Here is a 16,413-nt window from a genome sequence, read left to right as displayed (position 1 = left end):
CAATAGAACTTGTGTAATTTTATGATAAAAAGGTATAGGAAAATGCCAACAAGTGCGTACACTTGTTAGAAAGTCTAAAGTGAAAATTTTATCTTAAAAATTATACGTTTAACATATTTAAATGACAAAATTTATTTTTTCTACAAAATTTTTATCAATTAATTTCATTTTTAAAACCGTAACAAGTGTCTATCATGACTCAAAATTAAAATAAATATGAAGAGTGTAAAAGTAACATAACTATTCTAGAAGACATGAGAAATATTTTTTTAAAAGACTTAAACACATTAGTCGTACATTAATACTGTTTTTGAATTTCGATTTTTAGAATTTTAAAATATTTTTCTGTCTTTAAGTGTTTATTTTTTTATTGGAATTTTTCTTTAAGAAGTTTTTCATTGAAATTGATGTCGACATTTAATAATTTACATAAAATGTTGGAATCAGTGTTTCAAATAACATAATTAAAGAATTATCATATTTGTAAAATTATTTAGTGGCAACTTTAAAAATAATTTTTAAATTTTCTTATTGATAAATATAATAGAGAGAAATAAGAATAGAACAAAAATATAAGTGAGAAATTTGTTGAAAAGTTGTTCTAACCATCTCCAACAGGGAGTTTAAACATTTAAGACTTGATATCTATTACATACCATCATTGAGGAGAAAAATTGTAGGGATCTTATAAGATCTGGGGTCTTACTTAAGACTTTCAATCTTAAATAGAATTCATATTTTTTAATATTTAAAAATTAAAATGTAATGATATAAAGTTATTGATAGTTGATTAACGAATTCAATTTAAAAAAATTGTGTGAGATCTGAGTTAGAAAAATTAAATACTACTATAAAAAAATTATAAATAAATGATATATACAGATAAAATCCATTTAAATACTCAAAAATAAATATCTCCATTATAAATGCAAATAGTTTGGAATATCATTTCTCCAACTAAAAAGATATACACAGTGGAACCCACTCTTGCCATAGGTCTGAAAAGTCGTATTTGCATGTGAACTCAATGATTAAGACTTGATGGAAAGTTCATATCGTTAGAAGATTGGAGAAGGTTATCTTATATGGTTGTTGGATTTGTTTATTTGATAGTCATAATGAAATTGAGTAATTGTTTAACTTATCTTTAATTGTTTAAACAATGATCAATTTTCAAAATGACGTCTTCTAATCTAAACCTACATTTAGACCATTGCTAGACAAATTAAGTAGCTGCAGTCAGTCTCCAACAATAGTTTATTTAAAGCCAAATTCAATATTATTTATTTGTCTCATTAGTTGGGCTACAACGTTTAAAAATAAAGGAAATGTAAACGAGTGTCTTTCGAAAACTCTTTAACAACCTTTAAATAATAAGTTTTTATAAAAATTGATGCATTCAATGCATTAAAATGTTCGTAGGACACTTGTTAACAAGACCTTAAAAATAATTTGGTTTGTTCATCAAAAAATATTTTTCTTAGCTCTTTATTTATATAATCGCTGTTATAGGATGTCTTCTAAGTTATAACAATCCTTTCAGATGTAAATGCTGTTAAAACTTGGTATATGATAGCGTTCTCTATTAATAAGCAGAATTAAAAGCAAATCTTTTGACAGCGCTGTTAAATTGCCCGTAATATTTTTTTTCTGTCAAAATTTTGAATGAAACTGTGGTTTGTTTTGTATACAAAGCAATCATATTTATCCACTAATTAATCAATATGGCATTTTTGACAGAAACTTGAATCATTATGAACTATATGTAGAAACTTTAATCATTATGAACCATAAGTAATTGCTATATCATAGAAATTACAAATGTTTGATTAGTGAACTTTTTTCCCCAGGACAAGCCATAGAAGTGGTTAGCGAACACATTGATACGAATCCGCAAGTGTACGGTTCTATTGAGTAGTACAAGAATATCGTTCTACAGAGAGTTATTGTAATTACAGATTTCGTTTTCAATGATGATTAGCTGAAAAGATTAAGTATTAAAAGTTCAATAGTGTTGATATTGGCTTCAAATTTGTGGTCTGGAAGAACAGAGAAATCGTGACACGATTTTGGCATCGTGACACGATTTCAAGTGGCCGTGAGCTAGTTTGCAGGACGCCAAATCGTGGCACGATCTTGGGAAATCGTGACACAATTCAGAAACTTGCTCGTTAAGTATCACTGATAAGGACTTGTCTTCCTTGGGTCCGTTGCAAATCGTGACACGATCTAGGGAAATCGTGGCACGATTTCTTCAGAGGAAGACTAGTATATATTGTGTTCTTGTGCTTTTTTGAAGAAGAACTTAAGAGAGCTTGGAAGAGCTTAGAGAGAGAACTTGGATAACAAAGGAGGGAACCAATGGGTTGAGTGTCTTTGTTGAGAGTGTCTCTTGGGTTGGGAAAAACATTGTAATCACCTTGGGTTTTAGTAGGCCTTTTGAGTATGTGCATTCGGATCTTTGGGGTCCTTCTAAGACTCCTACTCATGGGGGAGGTTCCTATTTTCTTTCTATTGATAAATATTTTAGCAAGTGTACTAAATACTATCGAAGTAGTAAAAATATCGTTCCCACGAGGACTGTGTTAATCTCAATTTAGAAATAAAGTAAATATTTAGGATGTGTAAATTTCTTTTAGTTGCCCTAGGCAGTAGTTTTGGTTTGCATAAAATTAAATAAACATAATATAAAGATAGAGTTGGAAAGAATAAGAGAGAGATGAGATCAGGTCTTTCGAATCATCTATGTTCCCCTAATTGGTATACTGCACCTATTCTTATGAATGATTTTCTAGTTCCACGATAGTTAACAGAATAGTCCTAATCAATCCCTTGAGTTAGAACCCTCTTCTCAAACTACAACCCCTAATTCCTTAGGTGGTTTAATAATCTTTGAAGGTTTAAAGCACGTTAACCTAATATCACTAACAAACGATTATCCATTCCTAGACTAACCCTGTTTATTAGAACAATTCAATTCTGTCTAAGTAGAAAGCTATGGTCAGTAGTCATTCATTCTCACTAAATCATGTTTATATTTGATCAGGATATAAAAAGCATTAAGAACAATTGAATTGAATAAAAACTAGATTGTCATTCACAATAAATAGAGTTTCACAGCAACATGGTTCAATTAGGGTTACAAAGTATCATCTCAGACCTAATCTCTAAGAGATTTAGCTACTCATAATTGAGTTTACAAATAGCATAATCAATAGTGGAATTAAAACATACATAAACTGATAGAAGGTTGAAGAAATCGCCCTCCTAGCCGTCTTTAGGTCTCAAAATCGCACTTTGCTCTCTCCAAATCGTAACCCTTGTTTTCAGAATAGTCTTCAGCTTAAATAGGCACAAAATTTCGCCTAAAATCGTGGCACGATTTAAGTAAATCGTGGCACGATTCTCCTTGAATCGCAAATCACTGAATTAGGGTTTCCTCAGATCGTGCCACGATTATGCCATCGTGACACGATTTCTTCAATGTCGAAGCTTGATTTTGGTTTTCTAAAATCGTGTCACGTTTTTACCAAATTGTGGCACGATTCTCTTCTTTGTATTTTCTTCAGTTTTCTACTCTTTTGCTGCATAAGTTGCCTTGTGAACTCCAATTTGTGATCAAAATACATATAAAAAAAGACTCTAGAAATAGCGAATGACGGACTGTCATCACAACCCCAAACTTGAACTATTCCTTGTCCTCAAGGAATTTACTTGTAATATTGACAATCGACAGTAAAATAACAATTACCTGATCAAGCGATAGTAACCAAAAGTTCAACACCTTACTAGCTAAAGATGAGCTAGTTTGACTTGTTAGCAACCACCAATTCACAACTCCACGCAAAAATATGAAAGGGTTCACACACAGTCGACATGCAATCTACATATTACCATAAGCTTGAAAAGTTTCTAAACGTCAATCAAAATCAATGTCAATGCACACTTTGAGGTCTTTAAAGGTTATAACGGGGCTTAGGTGAAGGTGGGATAATATTTGGATAAGTAGGTTACACAAAATTTGAGTTAGGCATTCCTACGGAAGTTAAGCACTAAATTCAATCCATCATTCATTCACCTTTTGGAACAACAATTCTTGCAAGGATACTAGAGATTATTTAAAACAATTGGGACAATCGAGCTTGAAGTTACTCGGTTTTTCAATGTTTTGTCCCTTTTTCATTCTTTTCTCTTTTTTTTTTCCTTTCTAATACACCATTTTGGCATATTGTTTTCATGAGAATGTTCATTTTTTTTTCTTTTTTCTTTTGTTCTCTAGTATCCCCACCCCAAACTTAATTGGTTGCAAATTCCAATAGCAACCCCAAACTTAATATTTAGCAACATTCTACAATGCCTAACTCAGAAAAACAATAAGGGATAAATCCTAAAAGTCTCTAAGCTTGTAATGTAGTTTGTCACCGAACAAAAAGATCTAAACCTACCAGCTCAATTTGGCTAAAGAAAGGATAAAATTTCAAAACAATCAGGGTAGGCTTCAAAAGGCTCACAGGACCAAGCACTTTTGCCTCAGTGTGTATATAACAAAGATCAATCGACAGTAGAGAAAAATTGCAAGTTCTAGAAATGTAAATGCATGGAACACTCTTTAAGAAGTAAATTGAAAAATAAAATTTGGCCATGAACCTTAGAGTTTAGATTTCTGGGAGTTGAGACTACCTATCTTTCACTACCGTACACTTCGCCTTTGAAACACAAGTTACTCCTCCTTTTGAACTTTTGGAATACCACTTGAACACATATTTGTTACTAAACTGGAAAAAAAATCAACAAACAAGCAAATTCATCAATAATAAACAAGTGCAAGAACAATTACCTAACAGGGGGATACAACTGAGTTATTCAACACACTGACAATTGTCTGACTCAACAATAGGAATAAAATACTGAAAATAAAAACATAATGGAAATGATGGGTTGCCTCCCACCAAGCGCTTTCTTTTACGTCATTGAGCTTGACGCTTCGACCACTGTTAGGGTGGCAAATATGATATAAAGAAGATATCATCCTTCTTCTTCCTCTTGTTAGGTAGGAATTCCATGAATTTGGCATAAAGAATCAGATATTCCCATGCACTCACTATTGATCTTTTGGAATTTAAGCTCTCCCACCTTAGAGAAGGACGTGCATCCATTTGCACATGAGTTATTTCTTCAACCTCCGTTGGTTCAGATTTCGGACCGATATCAACACTCCTCACTTTGGGATTTTCTTCTAGCACAACCTTGTGACATTCTGTCTCCATCTTAACCAACTTCCTTTGAGACTCATGTGCCTTCTCAACGAGATCACCACACTGAACATCAAACTTCTCAAATGAAACTTGATTTGACACCAAGAATTCATCTAAAATATTTTGAAGTTGAGTATTGTAATCTATGTTGATCACCTCTTTTTTCTCTTCACCATTACTACCTGGTTGATCTACCTCATAACGTCCACATCTCTCATTGAATCTCGAGATTTTTCTGTCCAAATATCCTATCTTCAAAGATAGCATATATTTTTCATACTTCAACATATCAATCTTTTTTGTGTCATGGAGGTATAACCTGTCTATCATAGCTGCAAAACTTGGATAAACTTTTTAGTAGCACAGTACAATAAGAAGAAAAAGAAGAGTATCAATCATATATTTTTTTTTTTATATATAAACAAAAATATAAACGACAGAAATCCTAAATAAAAACAAAATTATCAAATTGAAATGACTTAACAGTCCCCGGCAGCGGCGCCAAAAACTTGATAGAAGGTTGAAGAAATCGCCCTCCTAGCCGTCTTTAGGTCTCAAAATCGCACTTTGCTCTCTCCAAATCGTAACCCTTGTTTTCAGAATAGTCTTCAGCTTAAATAGGCACAGAATTTCGCCTAAAATCGTGGCACGATTTAAGTAAATCGTGGCACGATTCTCCTTGAATCGCAAATCACTGAATTAGGGTTTCCTCAGATCGTGCCACGATTATGCCATCGTGACACGATTTCTTCAATGTCGAAGATTGATTTTGGTTTTCTAAAATCGTGTCACGTTTTTACCAAATCGTGGCACAATTCTCTTCTTTGTATTTTCTTCAGTTTTCTTCAGTTTTCTACTCTTTTGCTGCATAAGTTGCCTTGTGAACTCCAATTTGTGATCAAAATACATATAAAAAAAGACTCTAGAAATAGCGAATGACGGACTGTCATCATCTATCATTGATGATTATTCTAGGAGAGTGTGGGTCTTTGTTTTGAAAAACAAAAGTGACACATTTGAAAAGTTTAAGGAATGACACACTCTCATAGAAAATCAAATGGGAACTAAACTAAAAGGTTTAAGAACTGACAATGGCCTGGAGTTTGTTTCAGAGCAGTTTAATGAGTTTTGCAGGTTGAAAGGAATCAAGAGGCATAGAACCGTACCGAGAACACCACAACAAAATGGTCTTGCTGAACGCATGAATAGGACTCTTTTGAAGCGTGTGAGGTGTATGATTCTAGGAGCTGGGTTACCTAAGAGTTTCTAGGGTGAAGCAGTGACAACGGCTGCTTATTTGATCAATAGATGTCCATCAATGGGGATAGACTTCAAGACACCTATGGAGGTATGGAGTGGGAAACCGGCAGATTACTCCTCTTTGAAGGTTTTCGGAGCTTTGGCATATGCGCATATCAAGCAAGACAAGCTTGAGCCTAGAGCTTTGAAATGTGTCTTCATTGGTTATCCGGAAGGTGTGAAGGGGTACAAGTTGTGGAAATTGGAATCTAGTGGAGGATCAAGAGTCTTGATAAGTAGGGATGTTACCTTTGATGAGACCCGTATGAGGATGAAGTGTAAAGACCTAGAGACTCAAGTACCGGAAACTATGGTGGAGAAAACTCAGTTTGAGGTGGAGCTTCCAAATGAAGAAGAAGAAGATGTAGAAGATGAAGCTTCGACATCGGATACAAGTGGAACTCAACCGGTAGTGGATCCTGAGTATCTATTGGCTAGAGATAGAGAAAGAAGGACCATTACGGCTCCTAAGAGATTCGGTTATGCGGACTTGGTGTGTTTTGCTCTAAATGCGGCTGAAGATGTGCAAGACTCGGAGCCTAGAAACTTCAAGGAGGCATTTGAGAGCAAAGAGAGCAAGTATTGGTTGAAGGCGGTGAATGAAGAGATGGATTCATTGGAAAGGAACCAAACTTGGAAACTTGTGAAGCTACCTAATCACCAAAGGGTAGTTGGATGCAAGTGGATCTTCAAGAAAAAGGATGGCATTCCGGGTGTTGAAGGTCCAAGGTACAAAGCAAGACTTGTGGCAAAGGGTTTCACTTAAGTGGAGGGGATCGACTACAACGAGATCTTTTCACCGGTGGTGAAACATTGTTCCATAAGGATACTTATGGCTATAGTGAATCAATTTAATCTTGAGTTGGAACAAATGGATGTGAAGACCGCTTTCTTACATGGTGACCTTGAAGAGACAATCTACATGGAGCAACCGGAAGGTTTTGTGGAGGACAAGTCTAAGGTGTGTCTTTTGAAGAAATCCTTGTATGGGTTGAAGCAAAGCCCTAGGCAATGGTATCATCGGTTTGATGAATTTCTTTTGAAGACTGGTTTTGTGAGAAGCGGATATGATTCTTGTGTGTACATGTTGAAGAAGAGTGAGAAAGTCATTCTCTATCTTCTTTTATATGTGGATGATATCTTGATGGCAAGCTCTAGCAAGGATGAGATTATGAAGCTCAAGGAGAGGTTAAATGGTGAATTTGAGATGAAAGATCTTGGTCCGGCAAAGAGAGTTCTTGGGATTGATATCGTGAGGAATCGTGACAAAGGCGAACTTTTCTTATCTCAACTTGGTTATTTGAAGAAGGTGGTGGAGCGTTTTAGAATGTCAAACTCTAAAACCGTGAGCACTCCCTTGGGTCACCACACAAAGTTGTCCATACAACAATGTCCTCAATCCGAGGATGAGAAGCAATTGATGGAAGGTACTCCCTATGCAAGTGGGGTTGGAAGCATCATGTATGGAATGGTTTGTAGTAGGCCGGACTTAGCTTATGCGGTTAGCATTGTAAGTCGGTTTATGGCAAATCCGAGAATTGTGCATTGGCAAGCTTTGAAGTGGGTATTGAGGTATTTGAATGGGTCTTTGAAGGGCGGTTTGAAGTACACAAGGGCAGCTCAAGATGAAGACGCTTTGGAGGGGTATGTTGATGCGGATTATGCGGGCAACGTGGACACTAGAAAATCCTTGTCGGGTTTTGTGTTTACTCTTTATGGCACGGCTATTAGTTGGAAGGCAAATCAACAATCCGTGGTGGCATTATCTACAACTCAAGCGGAGTACATCGCACTTGTTGAAGGTGTGAAGGAGGCCATATGGTTGAAAGGGATGATTGGTGAGTTAGGAATTACTCAAGAATGTGTGAAGATACATTGTGATAGTCAAAGTGCCATTCACTTGGCAAATCATCAAGTGTATCACGAAAGGACAAAGCACATTGACATTCGCCTGCACTTTGTTAGAGACATGATTGAATCAAAAGAGATTGTGGTTGAGAAAGTGGCATCGGAGGAGAATCCGGCGGATGTGTTCACCAAGTCATTGCCTAGATTAAGATTCAAGCATTGCATGGACTTGATCAAATTTGTCGAAGAGTAATTCCCTTTTGGAGAGAGCAGCATGGTGGTTGATGGTTAAACTGACATCACCACCAAATTAGAAGTCAAGGTGGAGAAATGTTGATATTGGCTTCAAATTTGTGGTCTGGAAGAACAGAGAAATCGTGACACGATTTTGGCATCGTGACACGATTTCAAGTGGCCGTGAGCTAGTTTGCAGGACGCCAAATCGTGGCACGATCTTGGGAAATCGTGACACGATTCAGAAACTTGCTCGTTAAGTATCACTGATAAGGACTTGTCTTCCTTGGGTCCGTTGCAAATCGTGACACGATCTAGGGAAATCGTGGCACGATTTCTTCAGAGGAAGACTAGTATATATTGTGTTCTTGTGCTTTTTTGAAGAAGAACTTAAGAGAGCTTGGAAGAGCTTAGAGAGAGAACTTGGATAACAAAGGAGGGAACCAATGGGTTGAGTGTCTTTGTTGAGAGTGTCTCTTGGGTTGGGAAAAACATTGTAATCACCTTGGGTTTTAGGGTTCATATTGTGAGAGTGGGGAAACACCAAAGGGTAGAATCTAGGGTTTGTTCATGTGTAAAGCTTGAAGGCTAGAGGTCTTGTAACCTTTTGTAACACTTTCTCATATTGGATTGGAGAGCTGCTCTCTCCCCCAGATTAGGCCATATTGGCTGAACTGGGTCAACAATCTTCTCGGTGTTTTGTTCTTCCTTTTACCGCTTATCTTGTTTTGCTTTGGTATCTTTTTGTGTGGTTTTTGCTATACACTAGTCTAGGACTGTTTTGTTGTTGTTTGCTTGGAGACCATTTGTCCTCATTGATTACCACTATCTCTTGCTCCACACATCATTGTTTATTTCATTGGTGTGAAGGTTTTTGAACCGGATTCACAACAAATAGTTTCTTTGTTTAAATTCAGATTTTATAAAGTAGCCTTAGGATTGTTGTTAGATCTTAACGATAAATACTAACAATTCCAAGTCTATATCTCTATCTTATGTTAAATTCATTTCTAAACACAATATTCTCATGTTTTCTTTCAGAATACATGAGTGTATCTCAATGATAATCAAGCTTTACATGCCACTACTAGCTCTGCAGCTGCTCCTTCAATTACTAGTGCATCTGATGGTGGTTCTCTACAGTCTGAAATGATTCAACAAATGGTAATTGCTGCTCTTTCAAGGATGGGAATTCATGGTAAGTCTCCTAATGTTTCTCGTCCATGGTTTCTTGATTCCGGTGCATCCAATCACATGACGGGTTCCTCTGAATACTTGCACAATTTACATTCTTACGATGGTAATCAGAAAATTCAAATTGCTGATGGTAATACCCTTTCTATCACTACTCTTGGTGACATAAACTCTGGTTTTCGAGATGTTCTTGTATCACCTGGACTTGCTTCCAACTTATTGTTCAAAACGTCCAAAAATGAGCCTATGAAGGGACGCACGATCGTGCGGGTAAGGCGCAGGGTCCGTGCATGTCAATCGTTGTTCCTGCGCACAACCACACCAATCAGGGACGCACGACCAGACAAAAGATGCGCACGACCGTGCTGAGTGAAAATGGCATGGAAACTTGATTTTTCTTCTTTTTTCTTGATTTTTTTATCCTTGACTCTGATCCAAATGCATTGTTCTTCCTTATTTTGACTCTGAAAACATAGCAAAGACTTCTTGAAATAAAATAGTTCCAAAATAAAATTAAAACACACAACTTTTATTGAAATTAAAGACTAAAAACAACACAAACTACGACTTGTCACCCATCATATTACTTTCCAAAGATCATCAAGATGAGCCAATGTCATAAATACAATACAGTTTGGCCATTCAAATCAATTCTCAACCATGATAGAAAACTGAATTTGTGAGAATGAGAAGATATTATTGATTAAGTGATTCTATTACAAGCAGTAGTTTATATACAAGTTGGAAATGAAAGCTCATCATAACTAATTTCTAACAAACTAAAATGTAACTGAAATGAAAATGAAATCTTTCCTAATTAAGAGATAACTTGCGCTCCAAGCTAACTGTCTTTAGTGATGTTATGTGCCCTCTTTCTCATCTGCTTTCTTAATAAAAATTACATACTCCAATGATGTATGGGAAATTTTACCTCTATTTCATTTACAGGACCAGCTCTTTCACTTAATGAGAGTGAGAGTTTAAAATATGATAATGGTGATGTAGTCGCCACTGTTTTTTTTTTTTAATGTGACTACTTTAAAATGCAGCCATAATTATTTTAATGTGGTTTTTGTAACAAAGAGATCTTTTGACCATTTCAAAGTTGTCAATTTCACAGAAATTTCCCTTCCTACCTTTCAATGTTTATAAGAATAAATAAATGTAACTTCTAGCATTCCAAACCTCAACAACAACAACATAATCAATCCTTCTTCACCCTCTTCTCACACAACTATGGCAAACTCGATAAACAAGAAACTTTACACTAAAATCACCCTACTATCTCTCCTTTTCCTATTCTTTTTTTTAGTAGCTAAATCAATAGCATACAGCCCTGATTTCAGTTTAGCCATCGGTTGTGGCTCCTCAACAAATACTACCTTAGATAAACGAATTTGGGTTGGTGATAATATTGATAACAAAAATCTCTTTACTTTCATTGAACAAAAAACCACAAACCCATCTCTTAAAACATCACCTAGTTCCGCTTCAAACATCGAAATTCCATACACAACCGCGCGTATCTCTCTCTCAAGTTTCACATATTCATTTTCTACCATCACTAGTTCGCCTGTTTTTGTTCGTCTTCATTTTTACCCAACATCTTATCAAAACTTTGAACCTTCGAAAGCATTTTTTTCAGTTGAAGTAAACAACAAAATTACCCTTCTTAAAAACTTCAACCCTTCACTTTGGATTCATGAAGATGGGGAAAAAATCACCAAAGAATATTGCATTCAAATCAAATCAAATGAGAAGCTAAACATAACTTTCATTCCGGCCAATAATATAAATCAATCAAATCCTTATTATGCCTTCATTAATGGAATAGAAGTCGTGTCTATGCCTTCTTTTCTATATTACACAAACCTCAATGACCCAAAATATTATTTGAAATCACTTGACTTTGACAACACGAACTACCAAGTTCTTAACGACAAAGCGTTAGAGACGGTTTATAGAGTCAATGTCGGTGAAAGTCAAGTTCCACCGGGTGATGATACTGGTATGTTTCGTAATTGGGACAATGATTTTCCTCGTTACTTGGAGAAACAATATCCACAAAGCATATCAAGTGATTTTAAACATCATCTTAACTATGAAAACAACACCATTCAAAATTACACTGCACCAGAAGTTGTGTACTTAACTGCAAGAAGTTACGGACAGTATGCCACAGAGGAGTACAATGTAACTTGGAATTTTGAAGTTGATTCTAATTTTACTTATATGGTAAGGTTACATTTTTGTGAGTTTGATCCGAATATAACAAATAAAGGTGATAGAGCCTTTCAGATTTTCATAGTTAATAGTATGGCTGAGGAAAACGCTGATGTGATACGGTGGAGCGGTTCTCGTATGGTTCCTGTTCATAAGGATTATACTGTGTCTATAAACTCTGAAGAAGGAAGCTCTCAAATTGAAAGAGTTAACCTTTCGCTCAAGTTACAACAATTACCAAAGACCATGTTTACAAAATACCGTGATGTTACGTTGAATGGAATCGAGATTTTTAAAATAAGCGATAAAAATAATAATTTCTTTGGACTGAATCCAAAACCCTTTATTCTATCTCCCACAGAACAAGGTTTACCAACTGAGCAGTCGAAGAAATCAACCATAGTTATCGTCGTTGTTGTTGTAGTTTCATGTCTTATGCTAGCATCTGTTATTGGAGTGATAGTTTTTGTTAGAAGAAGAAGAAGATTTGAATCTCATGTTGAAGAAATGGATGAAAGCTCATGGACAAAAAAGAAAGAAGGCGAAGTTTCATCGTCTTTACCATCCCATTTGTGCCGCTATTTTACAATAACAGAGATAAGAGCTGCTACAAACAACTTTGACGATATTTTCATCATTGGAGTTGGAGGGTTCGGCAACGTGTACAAAGGTTATATTGATGGAGACATACCTGTTGCGATAAAACGTCTTAAACCAGGTTCTCAACAAGGTATAAATGAGTTCATGAATGAGATCGAATTACTCTCTCAGCTTCGTCATATTCACTTGGTTTCTCTCATTGGATATTGCAACGAAGGTGAGGAGATGATTCTCGTTTATGACTTCATGCAACGTGGCACTCTCCGTGAATATCTTTATGGTTCGGATAATGAACCTCTTACTTGGAAGAAGAGACTTGAGATTCTGTTGGGGGCAGCAAGGGGGTTACATTATCTTCATGCTGGTGTAAAGCACAATATCATACACCGTGACGTGAAGAGTACCAACATATTGTTGGATGAAAAATGGGTGGCTAAGGTGTCTGATTTCGGGTTATCAAAAGTGGGACCAACAGGAATGTCTATCACTCACGTCAGCACCGTGGTGAAGGGTAGTCTTGGATATTTAGATCCAGAATACTACCTTCGTCAAAGGTTGACTCTAAAATCCGACGTGTATTCTTTCGGTGTTGTCCTTCTTGAGGTGTTGTGTGCGAGACCACCATTGGTTCGTTCTTCTGAAAAGAAAAAAGCGAGTTTAGTCGTTTGGTTTCAAAAATGTTACAATGAAGGTGTCATAATTGAAGAGATGGTAGATCCGTTCATAAAAGATTCTATAACAAGTGAGTGTTTGAAATGTTATTGTCAAATGGTTTTAAGTTGTTTGCATGACGATGGAAATCAACGAATGTCAATGAGTGATGTTGTTGGAGCTTTAGAGTTTGCATTGCAGTTGGAGATGAGTGAGGAAGATACTAAGTCTGGTTGGACTCATGAAAAGGAAAAAAGTGAGGAAAGACAACAAGTGTCACAGTTTACAAGTGAAGATGGAAGTGATGTTTGTTTCACGAGTAGCAGTGATGATTACGGGTCTCAAACAAGCAAGGTAAGCACCATTTCAGCTAGTACAGAAGATCAGCATCTACTTTATGCTACGGTGTTTTCTGAGATCGGGAATCCAAGAGCAAGATAGATAGTTGTCACTCATCCTAAAATTTTGAAATGTATGTTTTATAAAGATTACTATAGTGTGTAATTTAATCGTTTATAATTTGTTGACGTTGCACACATGATGCATTGAAGATATGTTCCAGGAAAAACTCCAGTCTCAAATTTTAAAGTGATAATGTCTAATATTAGTTTGTAAGAATCAATTTATAAAATCTTAACAATAAGAAGAACGTATCAAATCTAGTACCATATCAAATCAAGCCACAGTTAGCCAAATGAGTGTGATTTAGATGGTTTTAATGACCACATTTATGGAATCGTACAACACATTTATTGAAATGCAAAAACATTGGTTTTTTCTAGATTACCCTCTCTTATTTAGAGGGTATTTTACTCTCTCATGATATCAACCAATCAAAATGTAATATACATTGACAACATTAAATGTCATAAATGAGTCAATTTTTTTTTCTAAAAAAAGAATCAATTATAATAATAAGGTAACTTTTAATACTTTTAATTTTAATTTAATTATAGACATGATTACATTAGAGATCCTTTATCTTATTTATTTGTTACACTTGGGTCCTTTATCTTTATTTTTTTCGCTTAGGTCTTTTATCTCTTATAAAAGCACATATATATCCTTTTTCTCATTTTTTTTTTAAAAAAATACATAATTTTATTTTTTAAAATATCTTTTTATTAAAAATGAAACAAATCCAGAAATATGATGAAGATGTTCATCATCTTCATCTTCTTCCTTTGAATCTTCATCATCTTCATTGAATCAAAAAAAATTCTACACAAATATATCTCCAAATATCATGAATTAATGTTATATTCACCTCAAATCTTCTTTTAAACACAAAAATCAAACCCATATAGAGAAAGAAATTTAGTTTCATAAAAAAAAAAAAAATAGTTATATACATTGTCACGCTGTATATTATTATTTTCTAACTCAATATTCAAGTCCGACATAAAAATAATCTCAAAATTGATAGTAGCTTTGCACATCAATTTTGTTGTTTCCATAACAATCTTAACTTTCGTAAAGCCTAACCCTTCCGCCAGTGATTAAGCCTCCACCATCCGCCTTGCAACATTTGTGAAATTAAGGTTTTGATTTTTGTGTTTAAAATAAGATTTGAGGTGAATATAACATTAATTCACGATATTTGGAGATATATTTTAGTAGAATTTTTTATTTTATTTAAAGAAGATGATGAACATCTTCATCATATTTTTGGATTTTTTTTCAATTTTAATAAAAATATATTTTTAAAAATAAAATTATGTATTTTTTAATAATAAAAAATGCGAAAAAAGATGTATATGTGCTTTTAAGAGAGATAAAGGACCTAAACGGGAAAAATAAAGACAAAGGATCAAAGTGTTACAAATAAATAAGATAAAGGACTCATAATGAAATATTGTCTTAATTATATCTAGGTGTTCAATCTTAATTAATTTACACTACAGGACTGACTTAGAACAATTAAAATTTCACATCAAATTTCTTTCAACTGAATGTCCTTAAATTTATCAGTTATATTCATAAAATTTATTCCTCCCATTTTGATTGTTCAATTTTGTCGTTCCCAACTGCCGCATTTTTCAATTTTCGTGAGAATCGTCATGATTTCAAATATCGTGAGAATTGCCGTTATTTCTTGTACAACGTCAGGATGACTTGAATTTTCTTTTTGATTTAATTATTCTTGGTTGTGAGGTAGTTAATTATAACAATTGTGTAAATCATTCGTTGTACTTTGAGGGCTGCTAGCAGGTGTTGCTGCTGTGATGTTGTGGAAGTTTGCTAGCATTTTTTTGGTTGTTGCTAAAATGGTTATTTGATGAGGCTTTTGTTCTTTTATTTGGACTTAAAGGTTTTTGCTGATAGTGAGACAGGTTTATGCGTGTTAACAGATTTTATTAGGTTGACTGCTTAAATAAAAAAAAAATAATTCACGATACCTGACGCGGTTCTAAAAACAACGACAATTCTCACGATAATTGAAAATTGCGGCAATTTGGAACAACAAAATTGAACAATCAAAATGGGAAGAAGGATGAAAAAGAAACAAAAATTGATCAATATGGAAGAATAAAGAAGAAGAAATTTGAAAGAAGAAGATGTTTTTGTTCTCACGTTCGGGGTTCTGGAATGGAAGAAATTTTATGAATGTAAATTATGAATTTAAGGACATCCAGATGAAAGAAATTTGATGTAAAATTTTATTTGTTATAAGTCTTGTAGTGTAAATTAATTAAGATTGAACACCTTAATATAAAAAAAAAAAATTAAATTAAATCATTTGTTGTTTCAAAAAAAAAAAATTAAATAAAAATTAAAAGTATTAAAAGTTACCTTATGATTAAGATTAACTCTCCTTCAAAAAAAAAAAAGATCAACTCTTTTATTTTTAGAAAAAATCTACTCATTTATTTGACATTTAATGTTACCTATATATATTACATTTTGATTGGTTGATATGATGAGAGGGTAAATTACCCTCTAAACAAGAGAGGGTAACATAGGCCTCACCAAAAACATTACATTGCAGAAAAGACCTCAAACTATGTTGACATCTCAAATTCATCAGCAAGCATCTGCAGCACCTCAATAAGTTTATTAACATAAAATAAAAATAAGGACATAAACTTCGGGTGACTATGCCAAGAAA

The 16,413-nt window shown here is 34.5% G+C and overlaps 1 protein-coding gene across 1 annotated transcript; it reads left to right on the top strand.

The window, feature by feature from the left end:
* The first annotated feature begins 10,999 nt into the window (after positions 1–10,999).
* On the top strand, positions 11,000–13,926 carry LOC25497575 (receptor-like protein kinase FERONIA). Its single transcript, XM_013592189.3, has one exon. It carries the CDS (start codon positions 11,067–11,069, stop codon positions 13,743–13,745), a length of 2,679 nt encoding a protein of 892 aa, XP_013447643.1. The 5' UTR covers positions 11,000–11,066; the 3' UTR covers positions 13,746–13,926.
* The last annotated feature ends 2,487 nt before the right edge of the window (positions 13,927–16,413 follow it).

This window comes from Medicago truncatula, chromosome 7 (assembly GCF_003473485.1).
Source record: "Medicago truncatula cultivar Jemalong A17 chromosome 7, MtrunA17r5.0-ANR, whole genome shotgun sequence".
NCBI lineage: Eukaryota > Viridiplantae > Streptophyta > Magnoliopsida > Fabales > Fabaceae > Medicago > Medicago truncatula.
This window is presented reverse-complemented; position numbering and strand designations above follow the sequence as displayed.